At 36.3% G+C, this 20749-nt stretch overlaps 1 protein-coding gene and 1 pseudogene across 2 annotated transcripts; one reads left to right on the top strand and one right to left on the bottom strand.

The window, feature by feature from the left end:
- The window catches only part of LOC137406874 (monocarboxylate transporter 12-like), a 444512-nt pseudogene that overhangs the window by 385864 nt on the left and 37899 nt on the right, over positions 1 to 20749 (bottom strand).
- LOC137405827 (uncharacterized) lies at positions 7197 to 12053 on the top strand. Of its 2 annotated transcripts, none has more exons than XM_068092245.1 (6): positions 7197 to 7263; positions 8329 to 8475; positions 9181 to 9346; positions 10195 to 10248; positions 10530 to 10693; positions 11503 to 12053. In XM_068092245.1, the coding sequence occupies exons 3-5, from the start codon at positions 9218 to 9220 to the stop codon at positions 10647 to 10649; spliced, it is 303 nt and encodes a 100-aa protein (XP_067948346.1). In that variant the 5' UTR covers positions 7197 to 7263; positions 8329 to 8475; positions 9181 to 9217; the 3' UTR covers positions 10650 to 10693; positions 11503 to 12053. The 2 variants fall into 2 exon arrangements, with proteins under 2 accessions (XP_067948346.1, XP_067948345.1); XM_068092244.1 differs by having other exon boundaries at positions 10189 to 10248.

Genomic DNA, 20749 nt, shown 5'->3' with positions numbered 1-20749 from the left:
CTCTCAATTTCTAGATGTGGTTGCTTTCATACAATCCGTAACACTATCCATGAGACCTGGTATACACATACACCTAACAACCCCTTTTTCAAATGATTGCTAACTTGACTGTCAGACACTTGAAGAAAACTCGCAAGAGTAGGGTGGGGACAACCCTTACCTCTAGTCTCTGCGCGGTAACCAACGCTACAACCTGCTGAACCCAACAGGAGAGAGCTGAAACCAACTCCTTTATGCTCTGCTGAATCCAACAGAGTGCGCTGAACCCAACGCTGCTGACCATACAACCTGCTGAAACCAACAGGAGGGAGCTGAACCCAACTCACTTGTGTTCTGCTGAAACCAACAGAGTGCGCTGAAACCAACGCTGTCAACTGTACAACCTGCCAAACCCAACAGAGTTCGCTAAACCCAACGTTGCCAACAAGCCAACCTGCTGAAACAAAAGGGAGGGAGCTGAACCCAACTCACCTGTGATCTACTGAAAACAACAGAGTGCCCTGAAACAAACGCTGCAACCTGCTGAACCCAACATGAGAGTACACAACTCTTGTAAGGATGTTTATTTAATTATCCAATTTAGTTGTAGTAATTTTGTGTGAGCTTGCTGTTAGTGACAATTATAAACGATACTTCTCCAACAATAACGATTTCATTATAGTAATACTAATGATGCGTCCAATTCAAGAGTCAAACCCAAGCTGAATTGCCTAAAAATTAGTGCCAGTATTTATATTGTATAAGCGAATGGCCTATATATTGACGGTTATCGTTCAAACCGACCAATCATATAGTCTTGCTGACTGCCGAGTTTCTAAGAATTTTCACATTTATAACAATAAAAAATTGTTGCTAGACCATGAGCCATTGCAATGTAACAATCTAAACACTAACAAAAAGACCAGAAAATTCTACATATACTAGATAAGGAACACTAATCGTAACAAAACAGTAAGACATATTTTGATAATGAAAATGGCTAATTACCAAATCTTATCTCGAGAAAACGTATGAATAATAACGGAAACAATATTGTTTAAGTAACTTAAACAACTAATACTGAATTGGAACTGAAACTAGATTATTCTGACACGTAACCATGAACAAAAGAAAATTGTTCAAAAGAGCGAAGAATAAGAAATAAATTATAAAAGATTGTTCACTGTGTAAAAATTTTAATACACGGCGCCTGTTATCTTTTCTAGGTCAACCACAGTCCAAGAGGTCCCTTCTTATATATACCCTACAGGATGAATTTATTCGCGAAGTTAGGTGTCGCGCAATATGCCTTTTCATGCATATTCGCGGATTAATTTATTAGCGACTGAACACTGTCACTCTCTATGAAGAGTTAACTCCATTGCGGCTAGCAATAGAGTTAACTCTACGTATGCGCACACCGCGTGTTTCGGTTTCTATTTAGCTTACAACTACGAGTTGATCATGCTAAGCTACATGTATAACATTTCTTGCTGCGTTCAGAGGTTTTCACAAATATTAATCAATTTGGAGGCATCTAATGAACTGAGAACTTGCGGTAAGTAATGAGTTTTTTTTAAAACATTTACTAAATTACATAAATTTTACTTTGGTTCTTCGGTAAAACGCAATATTTATTTTTTCATCCCTACCGCTTCATTATTTGTTTTAGTGTGAGAGAGAGATTTTTCGTCATACACCGAGGCACAATGACTGCAAGGGGGGAAGATGTCATTCTTAGAAGATCACCAATCATTCAGGGAGGTCTTGAAATTGAAGTAGAAACGACCGCAGCTGCTAACGAGAAGAATATATCTGTTTTAAAAAAGGAAAAAACGCCTTTACGAGCAAAGATTTTTGGCCAACCGGCAGAACTTTGCAATAGTAAGCCACGAGGAGAGTTCTGATGATAACTTCTTTACCAGCCATGTAGTAGCAAAATAATCGCCTTTAACATCTACCCAAGACAGTGACAGCGACAGAGCTGCTATTACCAAAATAACTAGTCAGAGAGCACCATTACACGCTAGTAATCACTGTCAAAGAGTACTAGTTTTATTTTATTGCTAGACCACCGCTATATGGACTAAACTGTTCATATTTACTTTATTCATTGTTTGTAAAATTTTATTAGCATTTGAAATATTTTATTTGTACACTCAAGTTTGTAATAAATTATAATATGTCTATACATGAAATGAAATATATAATATAATCATGTTTGCTGCAGGGATATCAAGGAGTTGTTGTTGATGAAGGGGTCCAGGTTCACTGGTTGCTTCTCTGCCAATATTCCTGCCTTGATTAATGTTACTACTTGTCTCTAGTTTTCGTAATCGGAACAGGTTATGTTTCATTCTCAATCTGCAGTACACACAAAAAAGAAAAATATTAATAAGTGTAAAGGACGTGCAAAAACAATGGCTAAAGTATTTAATGAAATCGATCAGTTTTTAAACAAAATAATTAACTAACGCAGTTAATTATGGAAAACGTATCTGCACTGCAAACCAAATACATACCATAATCTCCAGATCAGAGAAACATTATCGTCCTCAACTTTGGTGTTAAGGATTGATGAAGTAGATTTCAAGCTAAAAAGACTGTAGGAGAGATTTTTGAGATGACGAAGCCTTGCCGAATAACTTGTGAAAACCTAGAATAATTTTGTAAAGAAGTTTGATGCAATGGCAATAAAACTAGAAGCCCAGCAATGATGTTAAAGAAGTTTTGGAACTCGGCTACCTCTAGTACTTCTGCCTAGCAGATATTTTTGCGATGACGCCATTCTGCATTTTTTGTGACAACCTGGAATAATTTTGTAAAGAAATGTGATACATTAGCAATGGAGATAGCTCAAAGCCCGGCAATGATTTTAAACCGGTTTTGGAACTCAACTACGTACGTTTAGTACTTATGCCTAGCGGTTAGTTTTTAATTTGAGGCAGTAGTTACTTTCTCTGGTGATTAAAAATAGAACTAATTATTCACGGAATGTAATAATTCGCGGGATTGACTGTGCGCCTTGATTGAAGCGCCTTGATGAGCCTGACGTCCATTGGACCGATAGCATCCAAATAAGATAATTCTTTGGAGTTATTCCCCCGCGGCCTTTTTTATGCCACCAATCCTTTCATAGAGTTTGCTCTTTAGAATGTCTCGCTATATTTTTAAGTTTACAACACACTTAGTGTGGGATGGCTATACCGAGCTGGCATACTCAAATAATGGTCTGACAATTGTGTCGAATGCAATTATTTTTGTTGATGTCCCTGCATTTAAAAGCACCTTATTATTCCCAGCATCTTACTGCTTTTCTTACCAGTGTTTAAAATATGTTCCTGCCATTTAAGGTGGTGAAAAGGTGACTGAAAGAGTAATCAAATATCCTATGCCATTTTGCAAAATATATATGGCTGCCTTTGTAACAAAGTAAGCCAGAAGGGCATCTTGAAAATTTCATTCAACATCACAAACATTCGTTGTAAAAACCCACACAGATTTAGGTAAAAATGTAACGAGTCAATATTTTGCCACCTGTATCTTAATTCGGTAAAAACATTACAGTCCTTAGCCAGCTTGATATATGATCCTAAAATTACTAACAAACTCATGACAATACACGTATTGTGGGTGTCGATAAAAATTCAGTATTTAAACAGCTAACCCAGCATTGGCATGGCCTTGATAATGCGCATGTTTTGTGCTGCATGACTTGTTCGGATCTGCCTTGCAACGCCCTATTCCAGTTCCATTCTATGCATGCCCAACTGATAACAAAGTACATTGGTAGTATTGCATCGGACTCCGATCAAATTAGTCGTGTGTGAGGCTCAAACCATAGTAGTCTGGAGTTTCCCAGAGCATTTTTGTGTCATTTTTTGCTAAGAAGGCACGAAAATGGGGTGTGGCTAGTTTTAAATTTGATAGATAGAATAAAGCATCCCATACTTTATTTTCTATACCCACTAAAGATATTGTTGTCAAGCGGTGCTTACTTGCCATTAAAAGGTAGCATAATTACAGAAATAAGATTTTCTTTGCGTCATGCTCAATTAGCCCAACCACCCAATCAGCTCCTAAAACATAAATCTATTTCTTTTTTAATACAGATCGTGTTCGCTTTCACCGATAACACATAGGCCCTTAGTTTGTTTCCGCTACCTTCCCGTCAGAAACTGTCATCAACATTGGTAGTAGCAGTAAAAGTTTAATATATCTTGTTGTATAGAGACACTGCAAAAACAAGATACTAATGGAGATGTAACCAGACCACAGGATAAGCATGTGCTACCCACAAGCAGCAGGACTGCTAAGATACATCAAAAGGATTCGCTAGTCGGAAACACCAAAAGTGAAAAGACGTCAATCATATGAAATGCATCAATACCCGCCAAAGGACACCACCAAAGGGAAGTAAAAACTATGGCATCTTCCAACCTCCCGCCAAGTACCGCCAAAAATAACTGAACTTACCCTCACCCTTATTCAGTACTTTTCCCTTACGCATGTACAGCGCCAACGGAAGCAATATTATGCAATCCTGGTACACAACCCACAAAATCAGTGCTCTTCAGATGACATACCAAAGACAGTGTTCCCTCCAATGGACTTACTCCTACAACATAAAACATGATACGAACATTATATGTACACGTCCTCAGGTTATCCTAAATGCCAATAAAAGTGAACAATTTTAGTAGTTATCCTCTTTTGACAGTGTCACTTGTAGACGTACAAGACAGAGCTTAACAGCCTAAACAGCTGTTGGCGTAGGAGATTATTTCACTTATCTTTTACTACTTGTTATCTTTCTTATATTCTAGAATTTTGCTACTTGTGTATTAGGTTTTGGTTCATAATAATATAGGATATTTGATCGCTATATCAACCTCTGAAATTTAGCATAGTTAGATTTGCATTAAAGATCTGGGTAAAGTCCTATAAATTGAACTCTCCACTCCTGACAACCATAACAAACAAGGTGGCTTGCTTGTGTCTAATCAACCATAGCAACTTGGCTAGATTGAAGACTTCAATCTACGTCAATTTGAAGTGGAACTGGTAGTTATTAATCATTGATGTTAGTGTGGTATTCAAGTGAAGCAAATTCTTTAAATAACCAAATAACAATAATTATTTGTTTAAATTGATTAATACAGCTAGCTTTTATGGGTTACATAATTCATGGTAATCAAGTTCAACATTCATATAAGCCTCACTAACAGAAAAAAGCCGATAATTCAAAGTTTTTATGAGGTGTAGAGCACCGTCTACAAAGGATTACAGAGTCTACGCCTACAAGAGGTTTCGCCTACAATGCTGGAGGTTACAACTACACTTCCTGGAGATTACGTCTACACTTCCTGGAGGTTTTTGTATGGATATATTTCGAAAACAAGATACCAACAGGGAATGCAGCCAGACCACAGGATAAGCATATAATACCCACAAGCAGCAAGACGCCTAAGAGACATCAAAAGATTCTCTCATTGGAAATGACATAATTAGAAGATATCAATCTTGGAAACTGCATCAACACCACCTGTGGAAGCCGCCAAAGGAATTTGGAAGTAAGTACATCTACCAACCATCACCAAGCACAACCACAAATAACTGAACTCACCATCACCCTGAGCCGGTAATTTTCCCTGACGTGTCACAGTGCCAACGGAAACAATATCATGCAATCATAGCTCAGAGACACAGAGACAGTATGCTTCAGATGACGTACCCAAAGACAGTGTTCTCTCCAATAGACTTACTCCTACAACATGAAATATAATACAAACATTATATGTACCTGTCTTCAGGCTATCCTGAATGCCTATAAAAGCAAACAATTTTAGAAGCTCATCTTCTTTTGACAATGACACTTGTAGACGTACAAGACAGAGCTTACATGTAAGAGCCTAAACAGCTGTTGGCGTAAGAGATTATTTTACTTAGCTTTTACTAATTGTTATCTATCTTATATTCTAAAATGTTGCTACTTGTGTATTAGGTTTTGATTCATAAGAATAAAGCATATTTGATTGCTATAATCAACCTCTGAGACTTAGCATAACTAGACTTGCACTAAAGATCTAGGTCAAGTCTTATAATTTGAACTCTCCACTCTAGACAACCATAACATCAAGGCGGTTTGCCTAAACATAATCAATCACAACTGCATAGTTTAGATTGAAGTGGAACTGGTAGTTATTAATCATTGATGTTAGTGTGGTATTCAAGCGAAGCAAATTCCTTAAATACCCATATAACAAGGTTACGTCTACACTCCCTGGAGATTACGTCTAACAGGTAGGGAGAGGGCGCCTACCATTGATTGTTGAAGAGAAAATGGTAAGAAATAATGTAACAGTAGTGTTTTCAAATAACATTGATTGAAAAATATACTACCGATTAAAGTCACCTATCAATCAGAACGAAAATCATGGAAATATAAAATAAAACCAATTTATTATCTCCTTTGTTGGCTTTCTTAACGATTACTACTACTGCTACTATTAGTACTGGTGGCTCCTCAGAGCCACTGTAATGGATTGCGAGCAACTACCTTTAAAGTTGTACACGGTCTGTTACTACCCGTTGTTATTGACTGTGTTGGCAGCTGACTGTTGTGTTGCGTAGTCCGGACAACAGCCCTGTAAAATATTGTAGTCTGGTTTTTGTGTCCTTGAAGTAGATACCGGGTCGTGTCAAATTACCCCCGGATAATAATCCGGTTTAATAAACAAGACTGGTTGCGGGTAAAACATTAGCATTTTATCGAATCGTGTCCAAACACCAACTGCCCGCTATAAAGTTCGAGCCTCTTTTATATATTACTACCGGTAATTGCTGGTAAAACTGGGGTAAATTTGTCTGGACACGGAGTAAACTAACTAATGGCCGTGTCGGCCATAGTCCGTGTTGCGGATTAACACTGAGAAAATAATTAGTGCTTTATAATAATATATACAGTATTTCACCCAATTTTTTGGGTACAATTATAATACAATTTACATACTATTATTAATACACAAACAAAACATAAATGAAAAAAAAGAATGAAAGTGTTATTGTGTTCTTTTAGCTGCGGTATTAATTTGTAGATCAGCGGCTATCGAGTTATACGGTCAGGTATAATTGCAGTGGCTCAAAACCTGTTCAGTTTCTGGGTCGTTTTGTAGGGGTGGCGCTTAATCTGGAAATACAAAAGCTTTAAAGTTAGTCGAACCACTGCAAACGTTTAGTTGTTGAGAAATCGAGTAGTTATCTTTTTGTTTAATAAAATATCACGTAAGCATCTTTCCCAAGCAAATTTTACATTTTTATTATAATTACAAATATGAGTTCTTTTAGCAAAATAACATAAAGTATTTACATAGCTGTTTATCGTAGTTTTTTCTTGTTAAGACTAAATGGTAACACGCTCACAAAACGGAAAAAAATCTTCTCAAAAATACACCATTAATTATTCTGTATTTGTTTATATTTGAAAAATAGTTTTATATTTTTTTAATATGAATACACTTTTGTAAAGCGGTATTACATAAAATATTGAAAAGTTACGATTATGTTCTGAAAAAATAAAATGCACATTAAAACGGTTGTCCACTTTGTTACCATTCTGAGAGCCTAAAATGATTCTATTTTATTTCACTGTAAATATTAGTATTAGCATTTTGTTAGGCATTGATTGTAAAAATGAAGACAACAGAAGACATCAGTTTCTTATCTTTACTGTATTTGCTGCAAACACACACTTTTTTAACAACTAACTTTATATTACTACCAAGTCTCAACTGTAGCACATATTGAAACAACGACAGTATGTAGCTACCTAAGGAACAAACATTTAATTGTGTATCTCAAATTTTATGTGAACTTGTTACTACAATGGTGCGCTGTCAGTAGCACCGCCAGGCCTAGGCTGTATCTCATCTGTTTGGTTCACAAAAAGTGTAGGAGAGGAGGCAAGGTAAAGCAAGTTTTTGTAGTCTCCTGCAATGCAGGGCAGTTATATTTTCGGACTAGACAGCCTGCCTGTGATCAGTAGTCCTCAGTAGTCAGAGTCGCTTACTGCTTGCAATTTGTCTTAAAAAATTAATTGAAATGCACTGCATATTCATATTGCTTCAACCCCAAAAGAAGACCTCAGTGGGTCATCATGTATTCATAACTGACTTTTTGTATTCGTCATTTCATCTTCTATATAGGCCTACCTACAGGCTTCTCGTGCCTGTAGTCGGCAATCGTGTCGGTAGGTTATCGAAGCCTCGATAGCTGAATGATATGATCGCTGACGACAATCAACTTCTACGAGGAGCCTGACGGCCTACCAAAAATATTTTTTAATTGCAGTGCATTTAAGCATTATGCCGCTCCTTCTTGCCTCATTGTTAGACGAGGCTGAGCAAGCCATCAAAGCCCATGAAATCGAATATGGCAACAAGTTTTACACAAACCATGAGGACGGCATATTCAACAAGCATGAAAGACTTTGTGAAGGTAATCTCATATCCTTAAAGCACTTTTTCTCCACTGCCTAATTTGTGATCTTGTGTTGAAAATGAACATTTTATACCTCGGATATTTTAGTGTAACCTGGATTGTGAAGTGTAACCTTGATTGTAAAATGTAGGCCTATGCTTGGTTGTTGTGCAATAGAAGTACATGTCAATAGTAGCTTATATGTTTTTATGCTGCAGTTTTATGAAGCCCTTTTTGGTTTGTTTTTGTACCATGTGATCTATGACGTCACAGGCCCTACTTGAAGCAGAGTTGACACAATTTTCATCAGTTCACTCGCAACTCACACTGGATACACACCATCTACCTCTCAGCAATAAAGGATTACTCTCTATAGACACTCAACTCTTAAGCTTAATTTGACGAAGTGGATATTCGTGTATATACAGACATGCAGTGGATTACAATCAAGCTTATAGTGTAGCCTTGATTAGAAGATATACATGGGCTTCAGTGTACAAGCATTGGCATGCAATTGAAATGACATTAAAAATCGTTGTATATATTAATAACTACAATCAAGCAAGCAATAAATGTATCAAGCATCATATACATGCAGCAGTTAGTTCTCAATTGAGTGTTAGCAATCAAGTAAGGCTAAAAACCTACAACGTCTTCAGCCAATGAATCTAAAAAATCTGTACCATGTTTCTTAATTTTAAAATTTTATCTGCTCTAATTTAGCAAGGTGAAGATATTTGGAGAGGTAAGAACGTCATTCATGACAGTCAAGGCTATTTATGTATATGTATGGCGAAAAAAAGAGTATGGCGAAGAAAAAGAGTATGGCTGCATGTACGGCCCTGAAAGACAGCAAACCCAGAAGGAAAAGTACAAAGAACAGCGGAGGGTAAGTTACCGGTACACCAAGATTATTTTACTCAGCCTATTATAAGGGATATTTTTATACAGCAAAACTCGGTCATTGTATGTCCAATATATTTAGACAGGGCTATCCTTCCATGTCTTTGCAAATGCACAGATAGTATAGTATGGATTTTACATAGAGATGATAAATAATATTTATTACTTTTATGGAATTTAATTTGTCTTATTTCTGAAATAGCTATCTTGTAACAAAAGCACGCGTGCACATTTATATTCTTGTAAGCCCGAAATCAGAGAATGCAGTAAATCTAAGTCTACACTACTGTGAGGGTTGCGACATGTCTAAGCTGTATTCAATACTTTGCTTTTGGTCTCACAGTACATCAAAATTCAAAAACATTTTCTCTTATTTTAATTCATCTACACTCTCATAGAAATTTGGTAGAATTGCAAAGAAACAAGGACTTGATTGGAATGCTCAGATACCATATCCTTGACACAATAGCCAGTGAAGTTTACGGCAATCTGTCTCATTTTTTTTGAGAATTTCTCATCCCGAGGCCTCACACATGCGCCAGATAGTATTATATCGCAGTTCACACCTTTGGTTAAACTTGGACGTAATATTTTATTTTACATTTAATATTTCACACCTAAAATTTGCAAAAACAATCATTAAAAGCAAGATAAAATGAATGCTTATTTTGGAGCCCTGGCAACAAGGTCTTTGTTTGGACTCTTTTGCCAATTTGAATTTAGTTAGATTGTGCCCACAAATATAAATATGCTATACATGTGCATAAATTCATATATGTTGTCACATGGTGTCGATATACATAATTTATGTATTGTTTACATTTTTAGTCACAGAATCCAACAAAGAGACCGCATCCTCAAGACAATACATCTGATAGTAACACGGAGGTACTCACTCACATAACCAGCAATAAAATTTTAGGCAAATCGTGCAATATTTATTATGGTTAAATGTGGAATTTCATTGGTAGGCGGATCTTCAAGCCATTTATAGCCCTAGATTAGTAGCTAGAAAAACATGAAGTTATAGTAGGATAATGCAGAAGAACCCCTTGTGTAGGCAGGATTAGGTTTTAGAAACAAATTATTTGCTGCCAACTGCGATATTGGTTAAGTTGCCTGTTCACACCCAGCCAAACGTTCAATGCCTCGAGCATTCTGATTTATAGCTCAAGATAAGGAGGAAATGCAGTGCTTGCTCAGGACGGGTAGGAGTAAGAGCAGAGGCTATGCGAGCTTCCATAGATGTGGGGAGCATCTACGAAACGCCACAAACGACAGCATTATAGATGTAACTCAGACACCTGATGTTACTTTCATACCTAGTAGTCCGGTGAGTGGTAATATTCAGTAACTCAGTTTTAAAATTAGAACCCCGTTGCATGATGCTTTCGTGTCACTTTAGTGTAAGTGCTCAGTGTCTGAATTGGAGAGAGTTGTGCAGCGATGCTCCCAAATCTTTGATTACAGATTTGTAAAGCATATCAAATCGCTGGCATGTGTTTTGCTTCAAATCACTTAGAAGGGTGACTGCTCAGCTTTCAAATAAAATGAAATTAAAACCATCATCCACTATGTAATTGATGGCTTTAATTTGATTTAATTTACAAGCTGGGTAATCCATTTTTATGGTGCTTTGATGCCAATCTCATGATTGGTGATTTGATGTGATTTGCAAATCTCTAATCAGGATTTGGGAGCATCTTTGGAGTTGTTATCAACTGTTTGAGAAATTGATAACAAGGTGCCACAACACCATCCAATTCATAGACTGAGTACTTGGACTAATTTCGCTGTGGTCTTCTACAAGTCAACTCTATGGGCTAAGTCGGTTGAGCAATGTAGGATCGGAGAAGATATATGAAGCCAGGAAATAATTGTGAAATAAAACTACTGTAAAAACAGTAATAAAGTCAGGAACTAGCAAAAGCAGATTTGCCCGGTTCTTTGAGATCGCCAAATTAACTTCCAGCTAATCACAATGTCCAATGTAACTTTCCAATCTACTTAATTAAATTAACAAATAATATTCCTGTCAAAGTCAAAAATCGTCGCGAATAATGCCACTTGAATACTGCATTCACAGTACTTTACAAGTTCAAGGAGATGTAAATACACATGCTATGATTGTTTTTATTTTAGATCAAAGATCTCCAAGAGGAGTTTGCAGGGAGTAAGAAATGACAGAGCAAAAATGCTTCCTGAAGCTTTCTAATACATGCAATATCTAGATAGGCATAGAACAAGTTTGTTCCCTATAGCTGTGGGTGAACTGGCAATGAAGGGAGGGCACGCCAGAGGGCATCTGGCGTGCCCTCCATCTCATTGCCAATTCATCTGCAGCCATAGAGAACAAACTTGTTCTAGATAGGAATACTTTTATATGCAAAAACTCGAACTGTTTCAGCTTGTACTGTGCTCAATTTTGAGTGAATATATTGATCAAATTAAAACATACCTGCATACATAAAACATTCAGGATTTTCAACACTGATTTTTTTTTAAATAACCCAGACTTATATTCACTTATTTTCACATATCTACGTGTAGTATATGTAGCCCTTTTCTACTGTGTTATTCTGTTCTCATTTGTGCTTGTTAAAGGCCTTTTATGGCTTTGGTGCTGATGTGGTAGTAATTAAGTTATGTGCAACATTTTCTTTTTATATCAAATAAAGTAAAATTATTAAACTTTACAATTTATCATGATAGATTCATTCGATAACTGAAACAACCTACTTCCCATCATTGTTCCAGTGGTCTATCACCAGACATTTTGTCATTGCGCATCGACTTTTCAAACAATGTATGTTGTACAACGTCAGCAATGCCAATAGACATACATCATGCTAAAGGTTTTGTGTGTGCTGCCCTCTGATTTTCCAGAATTGGCTACATTGTGCTTGTGGAGGTAACGGGAAAGCTGCTAACAATGATGCACAACAATTGCCCCATGCATTATTTATATTGGAGCAAGAAAATACATCATGCCAACAGTAAGAAAATATTTTTTGCCCAACAAATCAAGAAAATTTTTTTGGTCACACAATGCTGTACATAAATAATAAATATATAAGCAAATTGACAAATGAATACCTACAGAGTGCGGTCATGTTCAAAATCTAAATAAAGTTAGTTGTTGGAGAAGTCGGTGTTTGCAGTAAAGATAAGATAGACTAATGTCTTCTGTTGCCTTTTCACAATCTTTGTCTTACGATACGCTAACATAAATAGTTACACTAAAATGAAATAGAATCTTCTTTAGCTCTCAGAATGGTAGCAAAGTAGACAATTGTTTCAATGTGCATTTTATTTGGTTAGAACATAATCACAAATATTCAATAACTTATATAATACCGCGTTACATACATGTAAGTGCAATCATATTACAACGTATGTAAGATATTTTTCATACACACTGTATAAACGAATACAGAATAATTATTGATGTATTTTTGAGAAGATTTTTTCCGTTTCGTGAGCATGTTACTATTTCGTCTTAACACGACAAAACTACGATAAACAACTATGTGAATATGTTATGCTAGTTTGATGAAAGATCTCATATTTTTGATTAAAGATTTGTCTAAAACGATGTTTATGCTATATTTTGTTACAAGAAAATAAAAAGATTACAGACTCAATTTCTAACCGACTAAACATTGGCACTTGCTTAAAACCTCGTCGCTTAGTGCCGACAAAACATTTGCATTTCCGGATTAAGCTCCACCTCTACAAAACGACCCAGAAACTGACCAGGTTTTGAGCCACTGCAATTATACTTGACCGAGTCATACATTTAATTACACCACCAAAACGCCTATGGTAGGACGCCCTTACAGTGCCTCGCGTTGCGTGTTTGCAACTCGAGTTGCTGTTCAAAGAACTCGGCCTGGGTTTTTGACGAACTCGAGTTGTGTTACGCAAAACTAACCCGGGTTGTAAAAAAGCAAAGTAAGTAATTGGGGTGTCTCATTTACAGAACTGCATTTGTGCGTATTGTATAAAAGTTAATAATTGATTAATAATAATCTAAATATATATTTAAAGTATATGTATTGGCGATATTTGCGCATATTTAATTATATAAATATAAAGAGACAAAAACAATTGTAGAATGTAAAAAGCAAACTAAAAATCCAAAAACAATCTATGTGGGTGCCGGGCCGCGAAATTTTTTTTCCCAAACAGGATTACATACAGCAGTAAAATTTTGGCTCCTGATTAGCTTTAGTAATTGAGTTTTACTAATCAAATCCTACATCGTTACATTAAAAATCAATAGTTATAACTGGAGAGGAACACAAAATTCCAAAATTTTATTCAAAATGGCTTAAATTAATGAGTTTTAGGTGAGCGCCTCTTACGTTTTAACAGCACTTTTTGAATGATAACATAATTTTTACTACGTTATTTAGAATTTTGTGTTCCTTTCTAATTATAACTATTGATTTCTAATGTAATGATGTAGGTTTTGGTTACTAAAACTCATTTACTAAAACCAATCAGGAGCCAAGATTTTACTGCTGTATGTAAACCTGTTTGGGAAAAAAAATTTCGCTGCTGGGCCACTTCTTTTTCAAATAAAAAAAGAGTTATCTCTCTAGAACCTGACAAGAAACTGAATGAACACCGAAAATGAAAAGAGAAATTATTTCAACGGCGTTTAATGATGAACCAAAAATCCATATAGAAAATATAGCTAGAGAAAATGAAATGATGAGTTTTTTAGTACAATGCCCCCACAGTGCTTCGCGTTCCATGTTCTCAAGCCGATTTGTTGAACTCGAGTTGCTGTTGAAAGAACTCGGCCTGGGTTTTTGATGAACTCGAGTTGTACAACTCGAGTTATATTTACAAACTCGAGTTTGTAAATATAAGTCGAGTTGCAAACTCGGGACACTATAATTCGCCATTAGCTCTAGTTTTACAGTACATACATACATAGTTTAATTTCTATTAGATTACAGGTGCCTATTGATGTACCATTGTTAATATAACCAGATCTATGGTTATGCTACCGTATTACCAATATATTGCACCTTACTTTTACAAACTCACGTTTCGTGTTCATAACTCGAGTCGTACAAATCGAGTTGTGAACACGGAATGCGAGGCACTGTAAGGCCCCATATATTGGCATTGGTCTGTCTGCCTATAGTAACTTAATAATGAAACGAGTGTGGGTGAATGAGACAAAATAATCTGATTATTTGCGAATAAATACCAAAAGATTTAAGTAGTTGTTTTATAACTAAATTGTTCCATTATTCTAGTCACTTTTAATGTTTTACGCATTGCTTTGTTTTAGCTTGCTTCGTAAGACATTGTTTTAGCAATGTATTATGCATTGCTAATATATATACATAGTAGTAGTACTTTAGTAGTAATATTATATATTTGGTATATTATACCATATACATAATATATATTACATATAATTTTGTAGTGGTTTTATTATTTTGTGTTGCAGGCAAGGTTGATTGATCGAAAGGTTGAGTCATGAGTTAAAACTGTTTTTTTTTGGGATGGCTAATTGGGTTAAGTAACATTACATTAAAAATTTTATTCTCTGAGCAGTACAATTAGTCTAAAACTGTAAATTATGAAAAGCCAACACTGTGTAGCAGGCTGTACACTACCATTTTACATGTAAGCGTAGCTTTGTTCGCAACATCTAAATTACAAGTCCCAGGTAGTATAAGTACTGTCTTTCAAGGTTTCAAAATAATTAATATATCATAGTTGAATAAAACTAACTCTGTCTTTTTGTCTATACAAAAGTCTCAGTGCAGCGTTTTGATCTCACTTTAGTAAAGTAATATCCTTTGTAAGGTAAGGGTCTCAAACCATACAGCCATACTCAGGACCAGGTCTAACTCGTGAAGTATCAGCTATCATTTTTGTCTTTTGATCTGCATATTTCAGAACAATTGTAAGCATTCCAATTAATTGCTTTTCCTCGGATTCAATTTTGAAAATATGTTTATTAAATTTCAGATCACTCTGCAACTATACCACAAAATAAGGATTAGAAGTCACACTCTGAAGACGTTGATCACATAAGAGGAGAAAATTATTTGTATCCATCGGCAGAGAGGACTTGCCAACAGAGAGATGGTAATACTTTTGTGGATTAAATTTCCTGTGCCAAATTTTGGATCAAGATTCAAATGAGTATAAATCTTGTTGCAGCATGGGGGTTTTGTCTCGTGTAGCTGTTGAGGCTCTGTGTTATCAGTTAGTTTTTCAGTTCATCTTCGGCCACTTTCTTGGCACCAGCATGGAATTGCTTAATACCTTGTTTCTTAGTCTTCCAAGCATCATTTTATGCAATATGTAGCAGGCACATAAATGGCTCTAGACTCTCTCAACAAGCTGTTTGGGAGTTGTATGTTTGAGTTTTGCTGTTGTTGAACACACGTCTCCTTCATAAAGCTAGTCAAAACAGGCTAAACTAGCTCATACAATGATTAGCAGTGTTTTTGGCTTACAAAATATGAAGCAAAAGTTTAATCATTATATTATTGTTTGAGCATATTAGAATATAATACCTATAACCTAGCTTAGGTTGATTTGTTCTGTACCTTGCAAAAATATGTGCATTTAATCATTAATTCTATGTTATTGGCAAATTTGTTCTAGAATTTTGAATTTTTGTCAAATTTTCTAAAATTGCAGATTTATGAAGCACTCTAAGCAGCAGAATGTGCTCTTTCAACAGATATGCATTTTATTGACAGAAACTAATGCAAATATACAAATAAGCCTTTTATTGCGACCCTGTAATAAACTAAGCCCAAGAAAACCGCGAAAATGCAACCCTTACGACCTCTTTATTTGCATAATAAATGGCATCTTATCAGCCGATATCAAATGTAATCTATATAACAAGCGAAATCTCAATACATGGTATTTTCAATCGTACTGATAATACTCACTTTCAATCAACCAATAAAGAGTTGGAGCCTTTTTATTCCCACCAAAAGGATAACCTTGAAGCAAATCAAACCTGCGGGTTTGATCAAATGGAGCTGCTTTTGTATCAAATGAAATCAACGCATTATGGAAATTGACCAATGAAATGCCGCGGTGACGTAGGTAGCGATTGTAAACATTGCGAAGCGATTATTAAGCTCATTTCTTTTGTTTCTGACCGATGACCCAAACGCACGCGTTTTTAAAACTCTAGCACATTATTAAAAGTTGCTATTTCAAATTACAAGATGGTGAAGACATACACACCCAGTTCATACGCCAAGAAGAAAAGGAAAAGAGTCTTTCCATCTAAAAAGACTGATGATGATGATGTTAGTAATATCGTCTTGCTATTTTTTTATTTATTTCGATTCAATTTTTAGTCGCTATGACTACCGTACTTTTCGGACTATAAACCGCACCCCTATATAAGCCGCATTTGCTTTATTTTCCAAAAAGCAATAATAAAACAGTACATAAGCCGCAACTTTGTATAGGCCGCAGAATTCAGGGCGGTGCTTTTTAATGCAGCTGCAACTTTTCTGTTAAAAGCCGAACAGTGCTGAACGGCACCGTTTCGTATTAACCGATGCTTTTTAACCTACTACCTAACGGAACAGTACTGTTAGGCATTGTTTCGTTTTTTTTTTCACCGCCAGAGACGCACTAACCGCATATTCTAGTTAATGTGCCGTAGCGGTGAAAGAAAAAGCCACAGAATAGCAGCACCCTTATATAAGCCGCATGGCTCAAATCGTCAGAAAAAAAGTAGCGACTAATAGTCCGAACAGTATGGTAGTTTGAATTAGTTACTAGAAATCTTTTCAGCTACTATCCATTTCATTTGACTAAAGCAAAAAATTCAATGGTATCCATTATAAAATATTGGTTATGTATCGATGATATCTAGTTGGTGTTATGCCATTCGCTACAAAACATTCGTGTTGAAAATTTCCTATTAGCCCTTTTGTCAGTGGTGAAGTTAGCTATGGTGCTACAGTATGCTGTTTATGTTGTATACATTGCAGAATATGAACCCAAGATAAATATGAAGTCTCAGCAAAAAAATTAATTATCTGGAACCAATAATTCCTAAGCATCATAAATTATTTTTCATTTGCAGAAAATTGATGCGACCACAATACCGCCGAGCACATCTCTTCTCTCATCAGCACCATCAACACCTTATGCTCCAGTTTGCGCTGACCCAGATTCTGCTGCTTCAGATTCTGCGTCCAAGCGCATGCTGGAGACATTCAGGGAGTATTCTGCTAGCGACCCTATTGCTGCTGGTGCCGACATTCCTTCTGGTGATGCTGCCGCAAGTAGTGTCAGTGCAGGCAGCTATAGGGTAGTTAGTTTGGAATTTTCAAATAGCTTAGTATCTTATATAGTTTGTTCCGCCTGTTCTAATAGGAATGTAGGGTTAGTTGAGAATGCTAAGGTCTGCGGTATGTCTAGTTTATTTGAAGTAGTTTGTCGTGATTGTGAGGCCACAATTATGTCGCAGCACAAATACTCGAGTGTGGTCAAGGGTAAGGCTTATGATATCAATAATAAGTTTGTTTATTCCTTTAACAGTAACGGGGTAGGATACGAACAGGCGTGTAGCTTTATTTCTGATCTAAATTTACCTCAGCCTATTACTTCTCGTGCTTACTACAATAAGTTACATGTAGATAAGTTGGCTACTGCATGTACTACAGCTTTAGAAGAGCATTTTAGAATCATTAGGAATATTGTAAAGGAAGAGCACCTAAAGCTTGAGGAACGTAGGACTGATGTTTATGTAGATACTGTAGATATAGCTGTAAGTTATGACGGTACATGGCAGAGGCGTGGACATAGTTCACACAATGATGTATTTGTTACTATAGAATATAAGATGTTCTTACTGGATATGTTAAAGACAGTGATGCCAAACTAAGTAGTAGAAGTAATGTCAAACTTTTGCCAGGTGTGTGAGAAAGGACCAAAGAAAGAGGACAGCGATTACAACGAGTTCTGGAAGAAACAACAATATGCTTGCAAGAAGAACCATGACGGCTTGAGCGGCGCTATGGAGAAAGAAGCAGCAAAGATCATCTGGCAGAGATCTACAACAGGGCCTTCACGATATACTGTTTTTCTTGGTGATGGTGACAGTGCCGCGTATGATGCGGTGAGCTGTCTGAATGTGTATGGTGATGTCAGCGTCAAGAAGGAAGACTGTATAAATCATGTTGCTAAGTGTTGTACAACTCACTTAAAAACTCTCAGTTTCGTACAGTAAGACGTCGACGCCTATTTCCGGTAAAGGCAAGCTTACGGACCATTTGATGCAAAATTTGCAGTCTTATTATCGCATCGCCATCAATCAGAATCCGGGCGACATTGATGAAATGAAAAAAGCAATTTTGGCCGCGCCGTATCACATCACGCTTGATGACTCGCACCCGCAGCATGATTATTGCCCTCGTGATAGCTGGTGCTGGTATAAGAATCCCAGAAAATCGCCTTCGAAACCTGACTTACCGAATGCTATGTTGAGTATGATCTTGCCTGTCTACGAGAGATTGTTGAAGCGAATGTGAGTACGCAGAATGCGAATGAATGCTTGAATGAGGAAATTTGGTGACGTTTCCCGAAGACCCAGTGGTATGGTAAGCGTGCAGTGACAGTGAGTGCGACGATGGCTGTGATGGTCTTCAATAGTGGTAGGACTGAAGTATTTGGGGTACAAAAGTAGTTTGGTTTGCTTGTTGGTGAGAAGTCATTACCGCATGCAAAAGCCAAAGATGAGTACAGATTGAAGAGATGGATCGTCAGTAGCAGCCAGAGGAAGTCGAAAGTACATCGCAGAACTACTGAACAACAAAGACACCGACATAAAGAAGGCGTAGCCTATGCAGCCGGAAGATTTGGTGCCCAATTCAGAGGCATAGTGAAGCGATAGTTAGAGTATTATACATAGTAGTATTCAATAGTAGTAAGACTGAAGTATTTAGAGTGCAAATGTATTTTGGTACGGTTGTATGTAAGAAGAAATAGTTGCATGCAAGAGGAGCAGAGGTTGAAGATAAGGAGAATCATTAAAACAGAATAAGTCTCTATCATGGTAAGGTTTACTTCCTCCTATAGATCTTTGGCTATTCTCTTTTGAAAGAGTTGAGAGAAGAAGCCAATAGCTGTAAGTCGACCGCACGTCGCAGAACTATTGAGCAACTACAAACAAGAGCAGAAGTTGAAGATAGCATCGGTAAGGTGACTTTCTCTTGCAGTTGGTTGGGAACATTCTCTTGAAAGAGTTGAGAAACTTTCCAACCCTCTGCCGAAGTAGGTCAACAGCACGTCACAGCATGACTGAGCAACGGAAACAGTAGCATAAAGAAGAGCAGAAGTTGCATGCCTGAAATTAGTACCTTTTTTGTTATTCTGTAAATCATAGGTCTAAGTTTTGTCGTATCGATTGGTATCAAGTTTTTTGCTCAAAAATTTGTTTTGTAATCGATAATCAAAATCCTGTTTCTACCACTTTTAGAAGCGCATTCTGAGCTTCAATTTGACACCAAGAACAAGCGTTTTGGTGTAGCAGCTGATTCACAAAATCTGAATGGGTAGAGCTCTAAAAAATTTTTATTGATGCCCATATCTCAAAAACTGCTGCATCAAACACAATGATATTTTGAGTGGTCAATAAGTTCTTAGCTTCCAAACAGTGTGCAAAATTTCAGCTCTCTATGTCAATTTTGAGCAAAAATAGGTTTAAGGGTAGGAAATGACCTTAGGTATAAATGTACATTAGGACAATTTTTTCCCAGCATCAAAACTCATTGATTACCTTAATCAGTAAACTCCTAATTTGTAGATACTTGCAGTTATTTTGTCAAGTCTGGTGCTAGTGAAAATTCCTACATAATTCTACTCCGAAAATTTGATATGAAATGTACCGATTAAACTGCTATGTGAACTGTCTTTATACCTCTCAGAAATATCTTGATGGCTGCTATGTTGCTCTATCTTGCTCCATCTGGGATGGTACTTTGTCAATGAGAGGTGCAGCTGTGGCGCTCATTCTAGTGACAGGTGACTCTGCTAGAGGTATGGGTATACAATCTTTCTTTCTGTAGAATAAAATTATATTTTTAATGCGGGTGAATGGCAGGCGACACAAAAAGTATTGCGTTATCATTACAGTGCCATAAATATTTGTTATAAATTCAAAAAATTATAAAAAATATTTATATTTATTATATTTGAATTTATCACAAATATTTATATTTGTTATAAATTCAAATGATTCATAAAAATTTATAACAAATATTTATATTTGGAGTAAATTCAAAAGTATAGCAAATGTAAATATATTTAGGTATTTATATTTATTATGAATATATAAATAGTATTTTATATTCATTTTATGTAATATTTT

Source organism: Watersipora subatra, chromosome 10 (genome assembly GCF_963576615.1).
Source record: "Watersipora subatra chromosome 10, tzWatSuba1.1, whole genome shotgun sequence".
In the NCBI taxonomy this organism is placed as follows: Eukaryota; Metazoa; Bryozoa; class Gymnolaemata; order Cheilostomatida; family Watersiporidae; genus Watersipora; species Watersipora subatra.
This window is presented reverse-complemented; position numbering and strand designations above follow the sequence as displayed.

What these genes read in the sequence shown, in the direction of transcription:
- LOC137405827 (XM_068092244.1), top strand. Translation starts at nt 9,218, where the DNA reads ATGACAGTCAAGGCTATTTATGTATATGTATGGCGAAAAAAAGAGTAT. An exon ending in AGTACAAAGAACAGCGGAGG is followed by an intron (nt 9,347 to 10,188) that starts GTAAGTTACCGG and finishes TTACATTTTTAG; the next exon opens with TCACAGAATCCAACAAAGAG. An exon ending in CATCTGATAGTAACACGGAG is followed by an intron (nt 10,249 to 10,529) that starts GTACTCACTCAC and finishes TCTGATTTATAG; the next exon opens with CTCAAGATAAGGAGGAAATG.